Consider the following 24356-nt stretch of genomic DNA (forward strand, 5'->3'; position numbering starts at 1 on the left):
CTCCTCTGGACTCTCTCAAGCTTCTCCATGTCCTTTTTAAAGTGTGAAGCCCAGAATTGGATGCAGTACTCCAGCTACAACCTCACCAAGGCTGAGTACAGTGGGAGGTTGACATCCTGAGATTTACCTGAGAACTATCTATAGATGCAAACCAGAGTTTTGTTTCCTTTACCAGTTGTGACATCACATTGGTGGCTCATGTTCATCTTGTGGTCAATCATAACCCCCAAGTCTTTTTCAACCATGGTGCTAGTGAGCGTAGCACTGCTGAGCCTATAAGGCTGCTGCAGGTCCCCCTCTCTTCTCCCCTGAGATGGGGCACCTTTCATTTGTCAGTATTGAATATCATCAGGTTTATATCTGTCCACTTTCTAAGCCTATCCCAGTCAGCCTGGATCACCAGTCTATCCTTGGGTGAAGATGCTCTACCCCAAAGTTTAGTGTCATGGCAAACTTGACCATTCCACTTCTGACACCAGTGTCCACATTGTTAATAAAGGCATTAAAAAATGAACAGGTCCAAGGATGGAGCCTTGGGGGGCAGCACTGGTCATGGAGCACCATGATGATTCACTTCTGTCGACTACCACTCTCTGGGTCCGGCCTCAGAGCCAATTCCCTAGCCGTCACACTATGATGTAGCCAAGGCCACAGTTGGCCATTTTTTCTATGAGGAGATCATGGGACACCAGATCAAAGGCTTTTTTAAAGTCCAGATAGGATGTTAATTTCTTCTCCCTTGTCCAGGTGATATGTCACCTGGTCATAGAAGGAAATGAGCTTGGTCAGGCAAGACATACCTACAACAAACCCATGCTGACTGTCCTTCAGGATGTTGCCATCAGCCAGTTTGTCAAGAATGGTTTCTTTGATGATTTTTTCCAGAATCTTTCCTGGGATTGAGGTCAAGCTGATTGGCCTGTAGTTCCCCAATTCTACTTTTCTCCCTTTCTTAAGATGGGCACCACACTGGCCTTCTTCCAATCTTCAGGTACTTCACCTGAGCACCACAAATTCTCAAATATCCTTACCAGTGGCTGGGCTATGATGCTGGCCAGCTCCTTAAGTATTCTGGGGTGCAATCTGTCAGGACCAGTTGACTTGAAGGTGTCCAGCCTCTCAAGGTGTTTCTTTACAAGGTCTACACCGATGCTGGGCATAAAGTCACCCTCACTGTGGTCATCCCGCATCATGCTAGGCAAGGTGGTCCCTTTGGGCTGATGAAAAACTGATGCAAAGTACCCATTAAGCAGGTTAGCTTTTTCCTGTGTCAGTTGTCAGTTCTCATATTCAGTTTAGCAGGGGTCCAATGTTACCCTTGCTATTCTCCCAACTCCCCACATAGCTGAAAAAGGACTTTTAATCGTCCTTGATATGTGTAGCCAGTTGGAGTTTGGTTGCAGCCTTGGCTTTCCTGGTTCACTCCCTACAGGTATGGACCAGTGAAGAATACTCCTCCTCTGTGGTGATTCCCATCTTCCATCCTTTATAAGCCTCTCTTTTTAGGCGTAGGAGGTCCACGAGTTCCCTACTGAGCCAAAGGGGTTGATGTGCCCTTGTGCTACCTTACCTCCGAGATGGGATGGACATTCCCTTGTGCTTTCAGGATCACTCCCTTAAGGAACAATCACTCCTCTTGGACTCCCTTCCTGTTGAGTCATGGCCCCTTAGGGTCTTGACAACAAGCCTCCTGTGCTTATCAAAGTCACCTTTTCTAAAGTTTAGGACTTCTGACTGACTTAGTTCTCTGTAAATAACTACTACGAATATCAGATATTAGTATCAGAGAGGAAATGAAGCCATCATTTTGCACTCCAGCCCCACAGTACTCTAACCAGACAAAACCACAGCCAAGTAATGCCCTGTGGCGGTGCTCCTTTCTTTACATTTCTAGGCTCATCGCAGTGGAAGCAACTACCATAGGAGCTCCAGGAGTATATTTGCTAAATATTTAAAAGCATCTTTATTTGCACGAGTTTCTTAAACTGAATATAGATACCTATGTTTCCAATACTGTTAATCACTCAACACTATTTCAGTATGGATCATCCTGAAAGTTCAACCCACTGTCAACTTGTATTGGCTCTGATTAGGACCCAAAGGAAGCCCTGTGCATGGGCCAAGCTTTTGCTATGCTTTATCTTAGTGTAACTTAATACAGGGTCCTAAACTTTCTTCATTTTATGGTCACTTTTCCTTGAGGCCTTGAGTCCTATTATGGCTTTAATGATCATAACTACACTGATATCCACACCTATGATTCATTTCCAGTCTTTTCTAGCAAAGATACACACAAGCAGATACCAACATCTGAATGGTTCCCAAGGTTTTGATACTGACGTCCTATAAGATGGAATCTTTATGAATTGGGAATGAAATTCTGTATTCTACCTTTAGAGTTGCATTTATGGAAATTAATTTGCATCAGAAGCCAAGAATTTAGCTGTTGGTTTTTAATACTGGCTTGTCTTACCTTTGAAAACAGTAAAATAGAGTATGTCATTATGGATTATTTGTTCTCAATATTCATAAATACTTAATATTTCCTGTGTTTTAGCAGCTGAAAATCAGAATCTTAGAGAAGTAGGGCTGGAAGGGACCTCAGAGGTCTTTTAGTTCAAAACCCTGCCTGAGGGCAGGATCATCCCTATCCAAACCATCCTATACAATCCATAATCTAAACTCTATATAACACTACCATCAACCCTGACAACTCAGACCTAACACAAGACCTGCCTGCTGCAAGTAAAGCAGGAGAAACACAGCAGCCAATATCTTGCTTCTATGAAATTTTGACAATACGTTGTCAAGAGATCCCAGGTAGAGGGCTCTTGCAATTTCACTTTTCAGTTACAGCCGTATGATTCTAGGAAGTTTTCCTGGCCATTCAATCTTTTTTTTAATTAGTTTAAAATACATGTTTTACTGTCTCTATTCTTTATAGCGTTCACATTGCAATGCTTCTTGTTCAAATGTAATACAGACTAGCACTTTTATGGATTTAAGTTCAGGGGTATTTTGTTTCTAAAATTTACCACTTTACAGCTCCCTATAGATTCGTCTTGTAGGACGTCAATCTCTGGCTCTGTCTCCACTACAAACACAATAGCGCAGGGACTACACTCACAACATGAGTCAATTACAGGGACTGCTCTGTAATGGACAGACACGGTATTTTGTAACCAGTCTAAGGTGGTGGATGCATCAGGAATTGTGAGCTAGACAATCTGTTGGGTCTTGCGTAATTTCCAAATATAGTTCATTCTCACAGCTCGTCTTGGTGGCTTGAGAGCATACTTCATACGCAGTCGTGTAATTCACTCAGTGTTTTTAAAATTAGGTTTGCATGTCTTTTTTTCCAGTTCCTTTATAAGTGTATGTTCTATTGCTGTCCTGCATTTTCCTGTAGCATGGATTGAAAGGGCTATATAAAGATCAAATAAAAATAATCTTATTTTCCCACGCCGTTTTGGCACTCTTGGCAGATACTTGGAAAAAAACCGCATTTCTGACAATGAACCGCTAGGAACAAAAAGTCTTTTAAAGAAGAATAAAATTGAGCATGCATTTCCTCAGATACATTTACTCCCCCCACAAAAAACAAATACAGAGTTCACCCGTACATTAACCCCTGCCAATCTTATCTATTGTCAATGGATTGAAATGCAAAAGATTCTTCTTTGTCCTCACTGCCAGATAAGATTGTAATTTTCATCCTAATAAGCCGTCTCCTGATCTCCGGCAGAAATTAGTAATCAGGAACACTGGAGACACCCATAAGCCTATGAGATGATGATTCTGCCAAACAGCAAAGAAAAGGGATCTAACCCAATTTTAAAAGCTGCAGCTGATTAATTGATTCCATTACTCTCCTGAAACAAATCCAGTAAATGAAGGACAACGAACTCATTATGAGACCGCTTTCTAGGAAAGAGATACCTTTTAAAATTGTCTTTATTACAGCAGGTCTGGTTTAATTAACATTTTATTATTACAAAGAATAATAAAATACAAAAATAAGTGCCTAAATATTAATTGGGTTATTACGCTTATCAGGAGGAAAGACAACTACAGTTTTGATGAACAGGAAAGTCTAAGTTTAAATTCATGTTGGGGTATGTTACAAATTAAGATAAAACCTCATTCCTGGTTTAAGTAAATATGCAGGAACTGGTAAAGTGCCAACATGGAAATACGGTTACAATGGATTTACAATACTCCTTTAATTGGAGAACTTTTCCAGCAAATAAGAGTCCAGTCACAGACGCTGCCCCTCTGGTGTTATCTACATCTCACAGTTTTCACAGAGAAATAAGGCTTGAAGGAACCCTCCAGCAGCTATCTAGTCCAACTCCCAGCCTGAGGCAGGACCATCCCTATCCGTAATCTAAACTCTTCATCAACTCTCACACAAGACCTAACACCCTAACCTGCTGCAGTTAAAGCAGGGGAACCATAGCAGCCAATGTCCTGCTTCTATAAAAGGTTGTTAATATACATTCAAGAGATCCCAGCAAAGGGCCCTACCCACCGCTACAGAGGAAGGGAAAAACCCCCACAATCCATACCAACCTGACCATGGGGTAAAATTTCTTCTTGACCTGAATATAGCAATTGGACTAACCCCGAGCAGAGAAGCAAGAACCTCTAGCCAAGAACCTTTGGTTTTAAGTCCCAGCAGGAGCACTGACACACCCCAGTCCACATAGGCAACGTGTAGGGGGTGCATGGGGGTGCACACGCACCCCCTGAGAGTGCTGGTGCCTCCCCTGAAAGCAAGCACTCTCGGCTTAGGGCAGGGGAGCAGGCGAAGCACTGGTGCCTCCCCCCCACCCCCAGAAGTGCTGCTGGCACTTCTGGGTGTGCACTTCTGGGGTTGGCGCCTGGCTGCAGGGCAATCCCCCCCATGCCCCTGCGGACAGGTCCCCGCTCGGCCTGCCCTCACCGTTAATGCTTGCATCGCTGCCTGCAGGAGGTTGCCGTGCCCCCCCCAGCCTCAGGAGGCACGCGTCACCTATGCCAGTCAAAATCCCAAGCCTTGGCTGCAGCCAACACCCAATGCTTCTGAGGAAGGCTTAAAAAAACCTGATAAATGTAGCAGAAAGAAGAGAAGGGAGTAACCAGCAACTCTTCCTTTGCCAGCACCCCGAACCAAAACAATAAAGAGCTAAAATTTCAGGCTAGGTTTAGGGACATAATCCTCCACCTGAAGAAGAAACAGGTCATGTCTACATGAGACCCTGACTGCACAGTAGCCTGATACTACCGCACAATAGCATTATGTGGCAACAACCGTGACACTACACTACTGTCCAGTAGTATTAGGCTACTGTTTGGTAGCGTCACAAAAAAGATATTCGTCAGCACTACTATGCAGTAACTTGTGTTACTGCAAAGTCATTTAGGACTTGTCTATACCAGTACTAAATGAATGCACAGTAATGACTGCACAGCTAGTGTCTTATGTAGATGCGGCCACAAAGTGTTAGAAATGTCACCATGGAATTATTTGGCCGTAGGAAAGTACGTGGTGCCTTTTAAACTGCTTATATTAAGGCTAGACCTTTTTTCCTCGTTTGAAATCAAAACATTCAGCTCTGAGTGGCTTTTTAAAAGGTCTCTGACTATGCAGTAATGCCTATTTGCACAAAATGAAATATTTCAGTTCTCCCCGCATGTTTTTCCTTCACCAAAATAAAAGCCTCCCTCCTCCTCCCCCCTAGAGAGTAACTAATTTGCTGGCTTGGATAAATCTATGATCTGTTCAGTGTGGCATTTAGCCAGATTTCAGAAGGGCCATAATTACTGGAAGATCAGCCAAATAAATATGTTTTTAGAAATGGGGAACTACAGAGCAGCAGGTCAATGGAATTTATATTTGTAGAGCTGTTTTATTATCCTCTTGTCTCCATAAATTTGTAAGCATAATCCATTCCATCTCAGCTAGGTTTTGAAAGTAGAAAGATACCATTATATTGTGCACCTTGCTCCAAACTGTGAAACTTAAGTGCTTGAGAAAACATCAACTTGTGATTATAAGCAGGAATTGAGAAACAGAACTTCTAGGTTTTGCTTCTGAATCTGCCATTGCTTCTGAATTTGCATCTGAACCTGCACTACGAACTTTACAGTCATTTAATTTGCACAAACTTCAGTTTCCATCTGTGGTATGGATGTACTAATACTCAATTACTTCACAGGGATGTTGTGAGGCTTAATTAAGAGGTCTGCAAAGAGTGTTGAAATACAACAATGAAAGCTGCTATAAAGATGTTTTTTAAAATGTACAAACCAGGTTACAGATTTAATGTGCCTAAATTAATCTCTTACACTGCTCTGGAAAATTTCTAGCAGCATCAATTCTATTCAGTGCAGGTTGCTGCAGGGATATTTATACCTGCAGCTACTATTCATAGCCCTTTATGAGCCTGGTTAATTTGAAAGGGCTCTTTAAGAAATCAGCTGAGACTCAGCATCATTTCATGGAAGATATTTGATAAATAATTATTCTGATATTAGGCTTCAAGTTAAAATACCCTATGAAATTAAACAAAACCTCAAGTCTAGGAAATATAATCCTAGATGGTATAAAACCTGTTTTACTGTCATTATATTTCATGAGCCAAAACCTCTCCAAAAGCTTGGATAGCTTTAATTTGCCATCCACAGTAGACTTGGACAGTTTTCCAAAATTAAGTTTCCTCCTCATACTGTTCTGACTTCTTCCCCTCCCTACACAAACTTCCAGACCTGCACACTGGTTCATGCCAATAAGTGACTGCTCAGAGCTAAGACTGTGGTACTTCCAACTACTGGTGAAGTACGGAGTGCTGAACTATACCGGAGCTCATTTCCTCCCTCTGGGTAGTTAGGGAACCTGTAGCCAGTCATCCTTTACATTTTCATATGAAAACATGTATTTATTTAATGTTTACCTTTTCAATTTTCTCATCCAGCATTCTGAAGAATTCCTGTTGGCTTTCAGAGATGTGCATGCTGAAAAACATAAGGGAAAAATATTTCAGTATGCAGAAATATGTCTCTATTTCAAATGAACACATGCTTCCAGACTTGAGTCTCAGGTTTTAGGTTTCTAATGGAAAGCAACGGACTTTGTGCTTATCTATCTTTTGTCAAGAGTAACAACATCTGAGATAGAGTTAACTGTGTTAGCCTGAAGTCAGGAAGCAGATAAGGTAGATCTGCACCTTAGAGACTAACCAAATCAGAGATGTGGCATAAGCTGATGAAACATATAGCTGATGAAGTGAGCTTGAGCTCATGAAGGCATATGCTTTACATCTGATTTAGTCAGTCTCTAAGGTGCAAATCTACTGTGCCTTCAGTAATAGGTGCCATATCCAAAATGCAGAGAAACTGCCCTTTCAACCCCATAGCAGTGTCAGGAGTTAAATACCAAATATTGCTGAGCCAGCAGGAGAAAAACGCTATGTGCTACTTTTCAGGGTTGGACCCTTAGATAACCAACCTGGTATCTTTTAGATCAGCAGAAGACCTGCAGTATTAATGCTACACACATTTAAGTTTTAGAAATGGTGTGTGTCAAGAGCAGACCGTGTTGCTTCAGCATCTATCCTCCTGTTTAATGCAGATGTCAGGACCGAATATTCAGCTGCATACTTCACAGGCAGTGGGTGGGCTACTGAAATACAGATGGAAACCTTTGGGCTGAAGTTAAAAGTTTTTCCAAAGCTGCAAAGGGTATCGCGACACCAGTCAGATACCCACAGTGTGACACTGCAGTTTAGTTTATAACTTTACAGATCTCACTGTAGAGCTCAGTCTTGCTATAGTCATGCTCTATGGTAAATAGTTGGGTATCTCTAGTACAAACTCAGTATTTTTTCCTTTGAGATGAGAGGCTTTCATTGCTGTCTCAGAAGATACTTAGCTACTTCCATTAACTCTGCAGCCCCAAAAGGCTCAAGGGTTAGTGATCCTATATTCTATAGTAGTAAACAGGGTTAGGAAAATACTGTTATTAGCTATCTATACAGCACTGGCAGTGTGCTCATGTGGTATAAGACACGAAAGGAGCCAAGCCCTGCTCCAAGGGAAACTTACAGTATGGAAATACAGAGTGACCAGATGAATAAACAGGACAAGACAGCTCAAAGGATGGTATTTAGAGGGTTTTGTTGTTTGTTTGCATTTTAAATAGGCCTGATGAGGAAAGCATCTTTGCTGACATGATTGGGCCTCTCTGTGGAAGTCAGAGAAGGAGTGAGATTTCAGGTGAGATTTGAATGAAAAGAAGAGCTATCAGGGTGTCTAGCACATTGGGGTGAGAGGACAATGACAGGCACTGAATGTAGCAGAAAAGAATAGCAAGAGGAGATAAGGGGAGAGCAATGTAAATCTGATTCATGGTGTTAGGGGGGTACTTGGTAGCTGTGTTGGCCTGAGACAAAAAGACATACCAAAAACTAGAACTCATGGTTCCAAAATGATACCTTTTATTAAATCAACTGGAAAATTTTCCAGTTGGTCTAATAAAAGGTATCATTTTGGAACCAAGAGTTCTAGTTTTTTGTATGTCATTCATGGTGTTAGACAGTTAAGGGACTCTCTGGGCATGGCTACAGAAGACACTTACTGCATATTAGTCTAATAACACTGTGCAGTAGCGTGGCGGTTAAAAACTGTGCTAATAGCCTACTGTGCAGTGTTATTAGCCTAATGTGCAGTAAGCATCACAAAATAACCATGCACTGGTGCTCCTGCACAGTAACTCTAGTTACTGCACATTTAGTTAGTACTTCAATAAGCAAGTACTAAACTAAGTGTGCAGTATCTAAGGTGTATCAATGAACATGCAGACGTGCCCTCTAAGTTGGTAGAACCACCATTTAAATAGCAGTAAAAACTGATTCAGCTCACTGAATTCAACTTCCAGGTTCTCCTAGGTTCTCATTTTTTCCACCCAATCCTTTGAAATATAACAAAATTAGTGCCTCCTCTAAATGCTCAGTGATACAGTGCATTTCTAGCAAAGCCAGGCATACTCTCTGTATTTACTTTTGGAATGAGCATACCCAGTTCTCCGCTTATGCTGATGCCCTGAATGAAAGATCAGTTTGAAAGAGAAGTTCTTAGAGGAAAGCTAGAAGTTAAATTACAATCTAAATCAACTTACAGATCAACAGATCGTTTAAAGCAGTGCATTTTAAAACATGAACACTGTCAGTGTTTTAAAAATAAAGAAGAAAGGTTAGCTAACATCATGACTCTAATCCATTTTCAGTAACTGAGGCCTTGCCAAACAAGCCATCTTCAATAAAGGCTAGCAAATTCTAGTCTCGTACACCTAAACACTAACTTCTCTGTTAGAGATACAGCAGGCACATTGTGTTAATGTAGGTAGAAGTGTGACACTGATTTGTAAAGTGATGTAGCAATTTAGCTCCAGCAGATAGCCTCTTTGACAGAGACAGCCAGAGCGAAGCAAATGCTTCCATACCTAGCTCTATGATAGAGAATTTGAAATCCACCACACACAGCTCTTGAAATTTACAACTCTCAAAGTCTCAGTTTCTACCACGATGGCAAAAGATGTTTTTAAGATCCACCTAGGATGTAATTTTCAGGAACACTAATTGGCAAAAAGTCTGTATTGCTATGTGGATAAAAAGTTCAAACAAATAGCTTGTCAGAGTGCTAGAATCACTGAAGGTTTGCAAGTGTCACTGTTACAAGCCAGGAAAGCATATCTTGGCAATAAAATTACTCTTAGGAGTTAGAGAGAGAATGCGGATGGTGTATCCCTTCCTCAAGAAAATTCTTCTCACAAAATGAAATTTCTGTATAATCTTTTTATTTTGTGATCATTTTGTATTAAAGAACAATAAAGATCATAACAGGACTTGATGGCACTTGGCTGGATCTTCAAAGTTTCATTCTGATTTAATAAAAAAGAATTACTTCATAACTGAGAAATAATATTTTACAGAAATTTGGAGTACAAATCAGTACAATGTTATAAAATAATCTACCTCTTTTGTAATACCTCCTATGACCCCAAACCAGTAGAAATCTATGTATGTGAATAGTCTCTACATACATGATGTAGACTATTAAACACGTGTAAAGGTAGATAAATACACTTTGCATGATCTAGTCTTCATTCCACAAAATCCAAATTTTGCTATGTAGCCATGATCTGTATGATTTCTTACATACTTCTTTCAACAAATACTTTTTAAAAGTTTTAATTTGGAATGCCTAGCCTAGTTCTGTTTTGTTTTTTAATAAGTATAAGCAACATTTTGTAAAAAGTGCAGGTTTTATAGAAAGGCTAATGCTATTTTCTGTAGCTACCCAACAGATAGCAGTACATTTATTTTTGCAAAAGTGCAGCTGAACTTGTCCATATGGGCCAAAGTATTATCTTTCAAAAGTACATTTCTCTTTGGTAAATAGGAGCTAGATAGGCTTGATTTCTGCAAAAAAAATAAAAATAAATAAAAAATACATGCTTGATTTAAAAAAAAAACTAAATTAGAAGGAACAAATCTATGAACTCTTCCTCCTTTGGAATACCTGGCTGACTAATTTTTCCCTTTTAACTCAAACTGGTTGGTGCCTAACTAGCAGCTTCTATTGCTTTGCTCAGACTAGAGCAGGAGTGAGTAAAATACGGCCCACAGGCTGGAGCTGGCCTGCTAGCTGATTGGATCTGGCTTGCAGATGGGCACCCACCAATTGCATCTGGCCCAGCCCTTGGCTGACTCTGTTGTGCTTTGCATGGGGCCAGGTCCAGTGTGCTCCTGCCTGAGGCAATGCATGCTGTGCTCCCAGCCTCCTCTGCAGGAGGGCCCCAGCCCTGGCCAGTGGGCACAGCTTCAGGGCAGAGCTGCTGCTGCCACTGCTGCAGCCACCTGGGAGACTGCTGGGCTCCCCCGGCATCCAGTGACTTCTTCTCCAGTCCCTGCTGCAGCACTGAAGGCAGGGAGTACGGAGGGACAGCTGTGGCATTGAGGGGAGCGGGATGGAGGCAGGTTGTGCTTGCACCTTGCTTTGGTTCTGCTCATGCATGGCTGGGCGGGAGACTGCATAGACGGGGGGAAGGGGGGAGCATGAAGGAGCTTGGCTGTTCACAAAGCCTTGCTGGACAGGCAGGTGGGGTGGGAGCAACAGCAGCAGAAACAGGAGCCATTGTGGGCTCAGCTGAAGCCCTGCCAGGCAGGCATGGGACAGAGGCCAAGAGAGCTGGTGGCACCAGGCTTTGCTCCCCATAATCCCCCTCCTAGGGGCTTCCCTTGCTGCCTCCTGGCAGCAGCTGCTTTCCCACCCCTTTGCAGCAAGCTATGAGCCACGCAGGCAGTGCTGATCCTCCCCACCCCCACCTACGGAGGGTCTGGGCTCAGCCATGTCAAAGAGCAAGTGGGGGTAGGGGGAAGCTGGGCTGGGGGACAGAAGCCTCCCACACATGCACACCCAACCCACCCACATCCCCATCACATACGTACCCCCATCCCACACACATCATACACCCACCCCTCCCACACTCTCCATCCGCCATACCCACATCCCCCACAGACATACCCACCCAACCACATACTCCTCCGACCGCACACACCCCCATATATACCTCCCTCCTCCTCCCCCCTCACAATATACAAGAGTAAGACTGTTTTTTGAGCTATTATGCAATCGCCTCTATATACACTATACAAACTATATCGGGGGACGACCCAGTGAGTGATCTGACAATAGAGGGTAACTTAGGTGACAGTGACCACAACACTATCTCTTTCATTGTCCATCAAAGGCCTGGGAAATCTGTAAATAAGGTACAAATTCTTGACTTCAAAAAAAAACTGACTTCAATAAGCTAAGGACTTTAGTGAGTAATGCCGTATGGATCACAGGGAAAGAGTGTGAATGAAGAGTGGCTGCTCCTCAAGGACATGATCCTCGGTGCACAGTTGTCCATACCTGTATGCAAAAAAGGTGGCACAGGGGCCGGGAGGCCATCTTGGCTCAATAGGGAAGCTGCAGATCTTCTGAAAAAGAAAAGGGAGGCTTACCAATGATGGAAGCTAGGAACTGGCCCCAAGAAGAACTACATAAGATTAGCCCACACTTGTAGGGGGCAGATTATGAAAGCAAAGGCTGTAACGAACTTCAGGTTAGCAACCGAAATCAAGAACAATAATAAGTCCTTCTATAGGTGCATAGGTAACAGGAGGAAAACCAGTGGAAAGGTGGGACCACTGCTCAATGCATCTGGACATCTGATCACTGACACCAAGGAGAAAACTGAACTCCTGAACAAGTACCTTGCATCTGTATTCTACCAGTATAAGAAAGATAGCCTGCCAAAAGCAAATATGACACAGAATAGTCACAGTAGGGATGATCACTTAACAACAGTCAATGTACAGCTGGTGAAAGAACAGCTAAAGAGGCTGGATATCTATAAGTCAGCAGGACCGGATTAACTCCATCCAAGGATGCTGAACTAACTAGCCAAAGACATCACAGGACCACTGGCGACACTCTTTGAGAATTCGTGGTGCTGGTCCCAAAAGACTGGAATAGGGCAAATGTTGTGCTCATCTTCAAGAAAGGGAGGAGAGAGGACCCAGGGAACTATAGGCTGATCAGCCTGACCTCAATCCTTGGAACAATCCTCGAAAAATCTCTTAAGGAGTCCACATGTGATAAGCTAGTAGAAGGCAAAATTCTGAATGACAGTCAGTATGGCTTTGTCGCAGGTAGGTCATGTCTGACTAAACTAATTTCCTTCTACGGCCAGGTTATTCAGCACCTGGATAAAGGAAATGAGGTTGACGTCATTTACTTGAACTTGAGGAAGGCCTTTGACTTGGTGTCCCATGAGGCTCTCAGGGTGAAACGAGGGGACCACGGGCTCAACAATTCAATGGTCAGATGGGTGGGAAACTAGCTGCAGGGTCAGACCCAGGGAGTACCAATAGATAGATCTGTGTTGACCTGGTGAAAAGTAGGCAGTGGGGTCCCCCAGGGTTCAGTACTTGGACCAGTGCTTTTCAACATCTACATCAATGATCTGGATGTGGGGGTGAAAAGCTCACTGGCAAAGTTCACTGGTGACACTAAGCTGTGGGGAAGTATGGCCACACATCAGGGTAGGCTGACGATCCAGGCGGACCTAGACAGATTAGTTAGATGGGCAGACCAGAACCAGATGCTGTTCAACACTGAGAAGTGTAAAGTGCTCCATCTGGGGAGGAAAAATCCACAACAAACTTACAGGCTCGGTGGTGCTATGCTATGCTAGCTAGCACCACATCTGAAAGGGACCTGGGGAGTCATAATTGACCATAAAATGAATATGAGCCATCAGTGTGATGCTACAGTTAGCAGTGCAAACAATATGCTGGCATGCATCAACTGATGCATCTCCAGCAAAACTAAGGAAGTTATTTTCCCATTCTACTCAGCATTGGTGAGGCCACAGCTGGAGTACTACATCCAGTTCTGGGTGCCACGCTTCAAAAAGGATGTGGAAAAGCTTGAGAGTCCAGAGGAGAGCCACTCATATGATTAGCGGTCCTAAGAGCAACCCATTCAAGGAAAGGCTGAGAGATATAGAACTGGTCAGCCTAGAAAAGAGAAGTCTTTGTGGGGATTTGGTGGCAGTCTACATATATATCATGGGAGAGCACCAGGGGCCAGGTGAACAACTATTCACCAAAGCATCCCAGGCGAAAACCAGGAACAACAGTCATAAACTGCTAGAAGACGGTTTCAGATGGGATATAAGGAAAAACTTCTTCACGGTTTGTGTGACCATACTCTGGAATAGACTCCCAGCAGGAGTGGTGCAAGCACCTACCCTGGAGTTCTTCAAAAGGAGACTAGATGAACACCTTGCTGGGGTTATTTGACCCCTGCATCTTTCCTGCCCAGAGCAACAGGGGCTGGACCCAATGATCTCATGGGTCCCTTCCAGCCCTAAACTTCTGTGAATTTGTGAAACGTACATAAATCAGGACAAAAATATTTTTTAAATAAAATTAAGATATGTTATAGCAGATGTTTGATTTTTAGTATATAATTTGGGTTTTTTTCTGGTTCCAAGATGGCACCCCTCCCCCTGGAGTACTTCCACAGCAAGAGTAGGGACTTCTGGTGGCAAAGGTTAGGGGTCAGCGGCAGGATTTCCAGTCCCAAGATGGAGACCAGGGGACAGGGCACCTGTCAAGGATTGGGACTACCCTTGCAGCCCTTGACATCTCATTAAAACTCATTAAATCGGCCCTCCAGCTGGAATAATTGCCCATTAGAGTTTCTTTACATCCGTGAATCTGCTGGGACTAATGTTGACTAGGATTTAAAATAATGAAGTATTTCACCGTCTTGCAGACAAGTACATTGCTCCTAACTGAATGTTTCTTTGTAGTTATATCCGAAACACTTATATATTGTTAATTCATTAGGACTGAACTGAGTAATATTTTATGATGTGAAAATTTGCACAATGTACTTTGTATGCAGCAAGTTTAAGTTAATAAGTGCCCTAAAGGCATAGTATATCTGCAAAGAATAGTTTCTCCTTTATTGCTTAGAATGCAACAGTGCTTCATCACGTCATTGTTAACTACCAAATTTATGTCACTGTGTAATCTGTTATTTTCAATCCAATTAGTGATTAAAATGCAATGGTGATTTAGATAATAAACAAGTAACTAATACTGGCAGCAGCACTGTCACAAGAGGTAAATATGTCACGGCAGTACTGTGCATAATAATACTGACTGGTTTCAAAGCATATAGTCACAGAACATATCTAAGGGGTGCATAAACTGACTGCCACATAGCACACTGTCAGCATTTTAACAAATAACTTCATCATCTTAACTGGAAGAAGTTTAATTCCCAGATTTGACATGCAGTTTATCTACCAATCCAAGCCCAAACATTGGGCACAATCTCTTGGGACACCGTAACTAACATTTGTATGGGCATTTATGGATGTGCATACACAAATGTCTAATGGTAGCAGATATCTACTGCAGTGTAGTACCATGAAAAGGTGTGGCAAGGTCAATCTAGCCAAAGTGGAGGGAGGAGGGGGAAGAGGGAGGAAAGATCACATCTTTGAAAAATATACAAAGGACAGGGTTCTTAAAAGGTGCCAAAATTTAAACTGTGACCAAACTCAGTACTATGTTAGTAGTTCATCATGCCTCCCAGGTACTTCCATTTTTAATATAGTTATGCACAGAGACTACAGATCTTGGCATACCATGCTCCATCATGAGTGGAACAATTCTCAAGAAGATGCCCCTACAAAGTAAAAGTCTGAAGGTGGCTATATCCCTCTCCATTTTATAAAAATTTGATGTGACCGCTGATTTACGGGGGAGCCACTAAACAGCTTTCACTAGGGCAAAGTTTTATTTTAATTTGGCATTTATTTCTATTAAATTAGAAAATATAACTTACTTTGCTCGGGGTTGATGAACTAATCCTGGAATCTCTTTATTAGACTTAAGTCTTACATTTGAACTGGCACTTTTTTCCTGAAATACACAAAAACATTTTATATATATATAAGTATTTCTTGCATATTAAAAATAGGCATATTTGTCATAAGAAGTTACTCTGTAGTGCAGAGAGTGAAACTGCACAATCAAGTATATTAGCCATGAGAAAGCACAATCAAAAAATCTTAAAGGAAATGAAATTGGTATAACAATTCTGCAACAGGACAACCACCAACCTGTAGGTAAACTAATTAAAAATCAAGTATATTATGATGGGACTTATTACAATATATAGCCAGGTTACTGGGTAAAAAACCAGAAGCTTGTAGTAATTAAAACCTGTTACTATCTGATTACTGTTACACCTAATAGGCACATGATTATAACACAAGTGGCACTAACCCATGATGTTATCTAACTTTTAATGAGGTATCATAGCACAATACTGAATGCATGTAGAGACTGATATTAACCTTATAGCTCTAGGGGTTGACTACCCCAGTACAGGGTTAAGCAACATTAGTGAGGCAGCAGGTGGAAAAATTCAGCTATTAGTGCACAAGTCTTGTGGTTAAAGAACACCACTGTCTATTGGACTGTCTGTTCAGTAATCCCTTGAAAATGTTAAATTCACATACACACATAGCCTATGGCTGCAACCAGATGTTGCCTTTGTGCCACCATAAACATTTTTATGGAAGCACAAAACCTAAGCAAATGTTCTTAAACCCTCTGTCACACCACAAATACCCTCGTTTTGGGTTTAGACATGTCACCAAATGAAGCCAATCAGCTGTGGCAGGATGTGTTGTACCACAGCTGATCTCTTCACTGGGTGAAACATGCTGCCCATTTTTCCAGGGAATTGCCTGGGGTGCATCTCTGTAAGCAGGAAACACCAGCCTCCTCCCAGGACACAGCTCTGCAAGTGGGGAAAGCCAGGGCAGGTGCTCCTGGGGCTTACGGGGTCTGATCCTGCACAAGAATTTGTGGGCTGCTTGTGTTCTCGCGCCATTAACCAAACCAACATCTGCCACAACAGTGCCAGAAACTATTACCACCTTTGTCACAGACACCAATTTTGGGCATTTCTGGTACGATAACGGGAATGGACTTCTGTTTGCTTGACCTTTGTGCTACCATAAAAAAAATATGGCAGCACAAAGGCATTGTCTATTTCCACCTTTTGTGATGGTAATGACCCCGCTCATAATCTGTGCTGCCTTTTTGCAGCTGACCTCTGTTCCCTTATGGCAGGAGAGCAGGAAGTGCCTGCAATTACCTGCATTTTCCAGCCACCCTGAGCAGGAGCTCCTGTGGTTTCAGGGGTCCCATCCTGTGAGAAAATGGCCCCAAGGTGCCTCACCCTGACATGGGGCATGCAACTGAAAGCAGGAGTTTCCTGTTTGCAGGCAGGTGCCTCAACGTGGGGCTCAGCACCATGATCCACATGCTCAGGGAAACCCCACTAGGGAATTCCTGGGGCATGAGCTTGCCAGCACAGAGAGGGGGGACTCCCAACAGGGTGTTATTAACCACAGTTAATATACTATTAAAGTGCTAACAACACTCTCTTTCACCATCCTCCACCCTCACACAATCACTCCTGAAGCTCTCAAAACAAGGGTGGTTAAGAAAACAACCAGACATTTTAGGAGATGAAGTAATAGAAAGCAACACTCATTAAATTCTATTTGAATAAATTTCTTTGTTACATATTTACATTGAAGTCAAGTCAGCAGGAGCCAATTTTAAGGGACTGAACAGAATGGGGAAGAAAAAAAAGTTAAATGTGATTCTGAGGTAGGAGATTTTACCAATTCAGCCATAAAATAGTACAGAAAGGATCAAAGAGGTAAGTCGAGCAAAATGCTTACAGACAAGAACAACTGTTCTTTATGTAGATTAATAATAAAAAGAGCAAAACAAAACTTAGACTATGAGCCAATTCTTTAAGATAACACACTGTTTTCAATACAAAAAAATGCTATGAATTGAGACTTAGCATATAAGCATAATTACATCCTGAAAAACCTGTAAAAGGATATGGCCATCTTAAAATATATTATTAAAGCAATTCACATCAGAGAAATCTGCCAGTACAGATGGCATAGGACAGGGTCAAATTTTACATTCTATCAACTAAATAAATCAATCCAACTTCCTTGACATATTGTGACTGCAACCATTTCTGAAAAATGTGAACTAAAATTATTTTTTGTGATTTCTTCCTGGGGCTTTTTTTGGTCTGATTTAAAAATATATGAATAGATAAATCACTCACTTTAAAAAGACCTATGAGTTATACTTAAAAAGTGGGTTTGTGCATAGTTAACACTAGAACAAATAATTCCACAGAGTATAAGAATGACCCTCTCCTCTATCCTTGACACTTTTCTTGGTACAAATTGTCATTACCTTTCTGAAGCATTTGGAAGACTAGGCTATGCCTTACTTCAAAATAAAGTCAATACAATTTAGATTGACAAGCCCATACCCTGCCCTTTGGTCATACCTACATCTCACTAGTCATTGTATCATTGTATTACAATGAGTAATGGTGAGGCAATGTTGAAGCATCAAAATAAAAGATGCAGCCCACCTTCAGAATTCCCTTGCCACCATACCATCTTTTAATCTCGTTTTAATGGTGTTATTTATGCATGACTTTTTGCATGCATGTGCAATATGAGCAGATAAAGTTGTCAAGTGAAAGAAAAGAGAAACAGAACTCAAAGATAATAAGGAAGGCTGATGCCAGTCTGGGAACACACTGGAAATAAAGATATAAGGCCAAGCTCCAACCTCATATACATGACTCACCTTGCTGTTGCATCTCAAAATACCTGCTGCTATGCTAGTCTGAACACAGTAATGGTATTTTTCAGACATACATTTAACATATTTGGGATTAGAATGTGGCTTGAAGTTCAGGAGCTATTGCTGTACGTCCCCTAGTTATTAACATGGAAGTTGAATTTTGGGATCTTTCCTTTCTCAGCTCCCATAAACACCTTAATTCATACCATTCCCTGCAGCAGCACACAAAGATATAGATTTAGTCTTCATTGGAAATTTGCCAAGTCCAAACAATGTCACCAAATTTTACACCAGTGAAGGTGATTTGTGGCTTACTCCAATCTGAACCAAGGACAAGTTGCACCAGTCCAAAGCCCAGCTTTCCTTGTCTTTATTTAGGGTTTTCTGTTGGTGCAGCTATAGCTGTGACTTTCCAGTGGGTAACTCTACCTCTACAGAAAAAAAAGTCTATTAGGAAAAGCTAGAAAGATTCAAGAAAAAAGTACATTTATATGGCAGCTTCAGTGAATAGATCTTAAAGTGTTATTCAGAAAATTAACAAACATTGCCTCAAAATTATTGAAAGTATTATTCATATTATACAGATGAAAAAACTGAGGTGCAAAGAGGTTAAGAGGCATGTCCAAGATGTAACAGAGCTGGTATAATGTCTCAGATCTCCTGACTCCCAGTCCTCCCAATACTGCTTTCTCCCTCCCTTTTACCTTACAGTATGGGCATCAATAATGAATATATTTATATTATCTGGTAATTAAAATTACTTTCCCTAGTCAGAGAGTATGGCCTTTTCTCCCCTTTACTCTCCATCTGCTCATCTGGAGTAATAGGCAGAAGAAAAGGAACAAACAGATAACAACTGTGCCCAACTCAAGCTTGGAAGATCAGTTGAGTTGGCTCATCACTGTGTTTTTAGTTCTTACTTACCATCAGTGATATTTTGTTGCACAGGCCAAATATTCACTTTGATAAAAATAGATTTTCAGCATTAATTCTCCAACAAATGAAACAAAATATTTTGCATCAGTTTGAAGGCAAATTAATTCAACAGTAATTGCTTGCATTCTGATATCTAAGAAAAACAAAAACAAACTTACAAATGATTTGGAACCATCTAGCTACGCATTTGGTTAGTATATGTGACTACACAATGTTATTACTCTCTCTTCTCTTTCCCCTTGTTTGTTGTCCTGCACTTATTATGTGCTGAAGTAATTTAAGCCCTGACCCTGAAATAATTTAATGTGCAATATACTTATATAGGAAATATGAATTTTCTTGATTCTATGCACTTGCTGACTCCAACAGGAATGCACACAAGCGATGAAATCAAGCCTCTTGCGTGAGGCCTCATCTAAACAAAAACTGATTTAATTAAATCATGTTCCTGTATTCACATTCTATGGGGAGAAGCACATGAACACCAGGGGTTTTCAACCTTTTTTAGTAAGTGTACCTTACGGTGAGCGGCTGGATGCCAAGCAGGGGGGAGAGGGAGTGGCGAGTGGCCAGATGCAGAATGGGGGCATGGCAAGTGGCAGCAGCACGGCATCTGTGCAGCCCGGCTCTTGCCCGCTCCCCCTATGATGCAGTGGCATGGGGTGGCGGTGCTCCATCCCCACTCACCTCTGCATACCCCCTGGGACCTTTCAAAGCATCCCCAGGGGTATGAATACCCCCAGCTGACAACCGCTGAGTTAGCATGAGATAAGCTAAGGAGTAAATTTACAGTCCATCAACTTCAAGGAAGATGTGGGCAGTTGAGAAAGAGTGAAGAGTAGTGCAACAAAAATGAGTAGAGACCTGGGAAAAATGACTTGAAAGGCTGAAAGAACTAGGATTGTTTAAGTTCAGTGAAGAGAAGGTGATGGGGGATTTTTCTGTTCATTGAGCCAAAAAATTCTAAAAAGCACAGAAATATTTTGAATTTTTGATGCTCTGAAAAACCCACAAAAACAATTTGTCATAACCTAAAATGTTTAAGCCAAAATGAAGTGTTTTGAGTTATTTAATCCTCTGTCTCCAAGCTTGGTGAATTCCTAAGTGAAAAATGAGGTTTCAAAGTGAAAAGTAAAAAATTTCAATTTGAAAAGCCTGAACTGATATATTTTATTTCCAAATCCCTCTTCCCTTTTTAGTTGACAATATTTGCCCTGATCAACCTAATTTCCTTTGGGACACCTATTTTAGGTAAATTTATTTTTCATTGGAAAAAAAAAAAAAAAGAAAAAAAAATCACTCAGCTGTATTTAAATTGAAATATAATAAATATTGTTCCTTACAACATATTAAAAAAGAAATCATTCAGAATTGGATGCTTGAATATTTGTACTGGATAGCTTATAACAAAAGAGATAATTATGGCTATTGTGTTACAGGTCAAAAAATTATCTCCATTATGTTGCAATTTGTTATAATCACGGTAAAGCTATCATTAAATCAAGGTGATTTAATTTGATAGATTTGTTAATAAGCATTAGCTCCACCAAAAGAATATGCTATACCAGAATTTCTGAGTATTAACAGATGGCAGTGACTGTAGTGCCAGATGCTGTTAGCATAGCAGCAACTACTAGTGCCACTATAATTACAAACCAATTTCTAAGAGGCTTCTGAACTTAATTTTAAGCATTCTCTTCCTGTATGACCATGGAAAAGCTCAGATAGGACACTTTCCTCTCATGCCAAGCTTTATAAAAATTGTTTTAGGAACGGCATGAGTCAAAAAATGTTGTATTAATTCAGCATCTAATCCTGATAATGCTAATTTCTAAACAAAGTGCTTATTAACATGAGTGGCCCCACTATCTTACATAGGACTATGCCTGTGAAGGCTTCTTCTGTGCCTGAAGGGCCTGAGTCATGAACTGGTAACAGAAAGGCTGGCAGTTCAAGTGATCTTAAGTCTCAATTTAAGATCAAGACAACCGCCACACCAAGAAGCAGCGAGGGGTGGTGGTGGTTGGAGACTCCCTTCTGTGCGGGACAGAGGAAGCCATCTGCCAACCTGATCTTTTGTCTCCAGGAGTCCGCTGCCTGCCCACAGCCCGGATCTGAGATGTTGCAGAGGGATTACAGAGACTCATCCAGGCCTCTGACTACTACCTCATGTGGGCAACAATGATACTGCCAGGGGAGACCGTGAGTGGATCAGAAGCGACTACAGGGCTCTGGGTGCAAGGGTGAAGAGCTCTGGGGCTCAGGTCGTGTTTTCTTTGATACTTCCAGTCCAGGGAAAGGACCTAGGCAGGAACAGGTGCATCCTGCAGATCAATACCTGGCTGTGCAGGTGGTGTTGCCAGCAGGGATTTAGCTTCTTCCACCATGAGATGTTGTTCCAAACAGAAGGACTGCTGAGAATAGATGGAACCCACCTGACGAAAAGAGGGAAGAGCATTTTTGCAGACAGGGCTTTTAACTAGGTTCACTGGGGAATGGAGACCTGGAGGAAAAGCAAGCAGGAAGGGGGGCAACAGGAGAGGTGTTCTCATACATCCTGAGAAATCAGGACAATTGACTAGTTACCTCAGGTGCCTATACACAAATGCACGGAGCCTGGGAAACAAGCAGGAAGACTTGGAAGTCCTTGTACAGTCATGGAGCTATGACATGATTGGAATAACAGACTTGGTGGGATAGCTCACATGACTAGAGCACTGTCATGGATGGGTACAAACTGGCAGGAGAGAAGAGGAGGAGCTGCACTTTAAAAGAGCCATACAGTTCCTCAGAGCTCCAGTATGAAACTGGAGATAGGCCTGTTGAAAGTCTCTGGGTTAAGGTTAGAGGGGAGAGCAACAAGGGTGATGTTGTAGTAGGTGTCTGCTGTAGGCCATCAGAACAGGAGGAAGTGGTGGATGAAGTTTTCTTCAAACAGCTAGTACATGCTTTCCAATCACAAGTCCTGGTTCCCATGGGGGACTTCAAATCACCATGACATCTGCTGGGAAGGCAATACAGCTGTGTGCAGACAATCCAGGAAGTTTTTGGAGAGTACTGGGGACAAGTTCCTGGTGCAAGTGCAGGAGAGGCCAAGTAGGGGCTGTGCTCTCCTTGACCTGCTGCTCACAAACAGGGAAGAATTAGTGGGGAATGTAGTAGTGGATGGGAACTTGGGCAGCAATGACCACGAGATGATTGAGTTCAGGATCCTGAGGAATTGAAGGATGGAGAGCAGCAGAGTAAGGACCCTGAACTTCAGAAAAGCAGACTTGGACTTGCTCAGGAAACTCATAGACAGGATCCCCTGGGAAGCCAATCTGAGGAGGAGTGGAGCCTAGGATTGCTCGCTGTACTTGAAAGAAACCTTACTGGGAGTGTGGGAACAAACCATGCCAATACACAGGAAGACTGGCAAATATGGCAGAAGACCAGGTTGGCTTAGCAGGGAACTCTTCAGTAAACTAAGTCACCAAAAAAGAAACTTGTAAGTGGAAACTTGGACATATAAATAGGGAGGAGTATAAGAGCATTGCTTGAGCAAGCAGGGATGAAGTCAGGAAGGCCAAAGTGCAATCGCAGTTGCAGGTAGCAAGGGACATGAAGCGTAACAAGAAGAGTTTCTACAAGTATGTCAGTAGCAAGAGGAGAATCAGGGAAAGTGTGGATCCATTACTGAACAGGAGAGGTAAGCCAGTGACAGAGGATGAAGAAAAGGCTGAAGTGCTCAGTGCCTTCTTTGCCTCAGTCTTCACAGGCAAGGCCAGCTCCCAGACTACTGCACTAGGCAGCACAGTTTGGGGAGAAGGTGGGCAGCCAACTGTGGCAAAATAACAGGTTAGGGATTATTTAGAAAAGCTGGACAGATAAAAGTCAATACGGCCAGACTGGCTGCACCTGAGGGTGCTGTGCAAACCGGGGGTTGAGATTGCAGAGCCACTGGCCATCATCTTTGAAGACTCAAAGGAATCAGAAGAGGTCCTGGATGATTGGAAAAGGGCAAACATAGTACCCATATTTAAGAAAGGGAAAAAGGAGGATCCAGGGAATTACAGACCAATTAGCCTCGCCTCAGTCCCTGGAAAAATCATGGAGCAGATCCTCAAGGAACCCAGTTCTAAGCACCTGGAGGAGAGGATGATTAGGTACAGTCAGCATGGATTCAACAAGGGTAAGTCATGCCTGACCAACCTGATTGCCTTCTACAATGTGATAACTGGCTCTGTGGATACAGGGAGACCAGGGGATACAGTATACCTTGACTTCAGCAAGGCTTTTGATACAGTCCCTGACAACACTCTTGCAAGTAAGCCAAGGAAGTATGAGTAGGATGAATGCACTGTAAGGTGGACAGAAAACTGGCTGGAGCATCAGGCTCAGAAAGTAGTGATCAATGGCTCAATATCTAGTTGGCAGCCAGTATCAAGTGGAGTGCCCCGGGGTCGGTCATGGGGCCGGTTTTGTTCAATGTCTTCACTTACCTGGAAGATGGCGTACAGTGCACCATCAGCAAGTTTGCAGGTGACACCAAGCTGGGAGGAGTAGTAGATACAGTGGAAGGTAGGGACTAGGATTCAGAGTGACCTAGACAAATTGGAGGATTGGGCAGAAAGAAATCTCATGAGCTTCAATAAGGACAAGTGCAAAGTTCTACACTTAACATGGACTAATCCCATACATCAGTACAGGCTGGGGGCTGACTGGCTGGGCAGCAGCTCTGCAGAAAAGGACCTGGGAGTTACAGTGGACAATAGCTGAATATGCGCCAACAGTATGCCCTTGTTCAAAGGCAGCTAAACGGCATACTGGGTTGCATTGGTAGGAGTGTTGCCAGCAGGTCAAGGGACGTGATTATTCCTCTCTATTCAGCACTGCTGAGGCCACATCTAGAGCAGCATTTCCCAACCTTTCAGTTCTGGCAGCACACTTACTGGGCCTCTCTCATCCCACAGCACACCGGCTGAATGCGGAGCAGGGAACGGGGGAAGGGAATGGTGAGCAGCCAGGTGCAGACCAGCAGGGTGCGGGTAGAGAGCGGCCGGATGCGGAGCGAGGGCGGGTGGCGATGGTGGATGCAAATCACTGGCTGGAGTCACACCCTCC

The 24356-nt window shown here is 42.5% G+C and overlaps 1 protein-coding gene and 1 long non-coding RNA gene across 4 annotated transcripts in view; one reads left to right on the forward strand and one right to left on the reverse strand.

The window, feature by feature from the left end:
- CUNH1orf21 (chromosome unknown C1orf21 homolog) overlaps positions 1 to 24356 on the reverse strand; it is a 262650-nt gene that overhangs the window by 26506 nt on the left and 211788 nt on the right. For 2 of the 3 annotated variants that reach the window (XM_019501738.1, XM_019501739.1), the window contains 3 exons: positions 15457 to 15533; positions 11959 to 12026; positions 6936 to 6996 (listed from right to left, as the gene is read on the reverse strand). In XM_019501738.1, the coding sequence (XP_019357283.1) occupies positions 6936 to 6996; positions 11959 to 12026; positions 15457 to 15533 (206 nt within the window). The remainder of the gene's footprint in view (positions 1 to 6935; positions 6997 to 11958; positions 12027 to 15456; positions 15534 to 24356) is intronic. The other variant, XM_019501740.1, reaches the window with a different exon arrangement.
- Positions 6658 to 22437, forward strand: LOC109286922. Its single transcript, XR_002094711.1, has 3 exons — positions 6658 to 6668; positions 7649 to 7651; positions 22298 to 22437. It is a non-coding gene; the product is annotated as an uncharacterized LOC109286922 (long non-coding RNA).

Source organism: Gavialis gangeticus, unplaced genomic scaffold (genome assembly GCF_001723915.1).
Source record: "Gavialis gangeticus isolate Ggan-Ray unplaced genomic scaffold, GavGan_comp1, whole genome shotgun sequence".
Lineage (NCBI taxonomy): Eukaryota > Metazoa > Chordata > Crocodylia > Gavialidae > Gavialis > Gavialis gangeticus.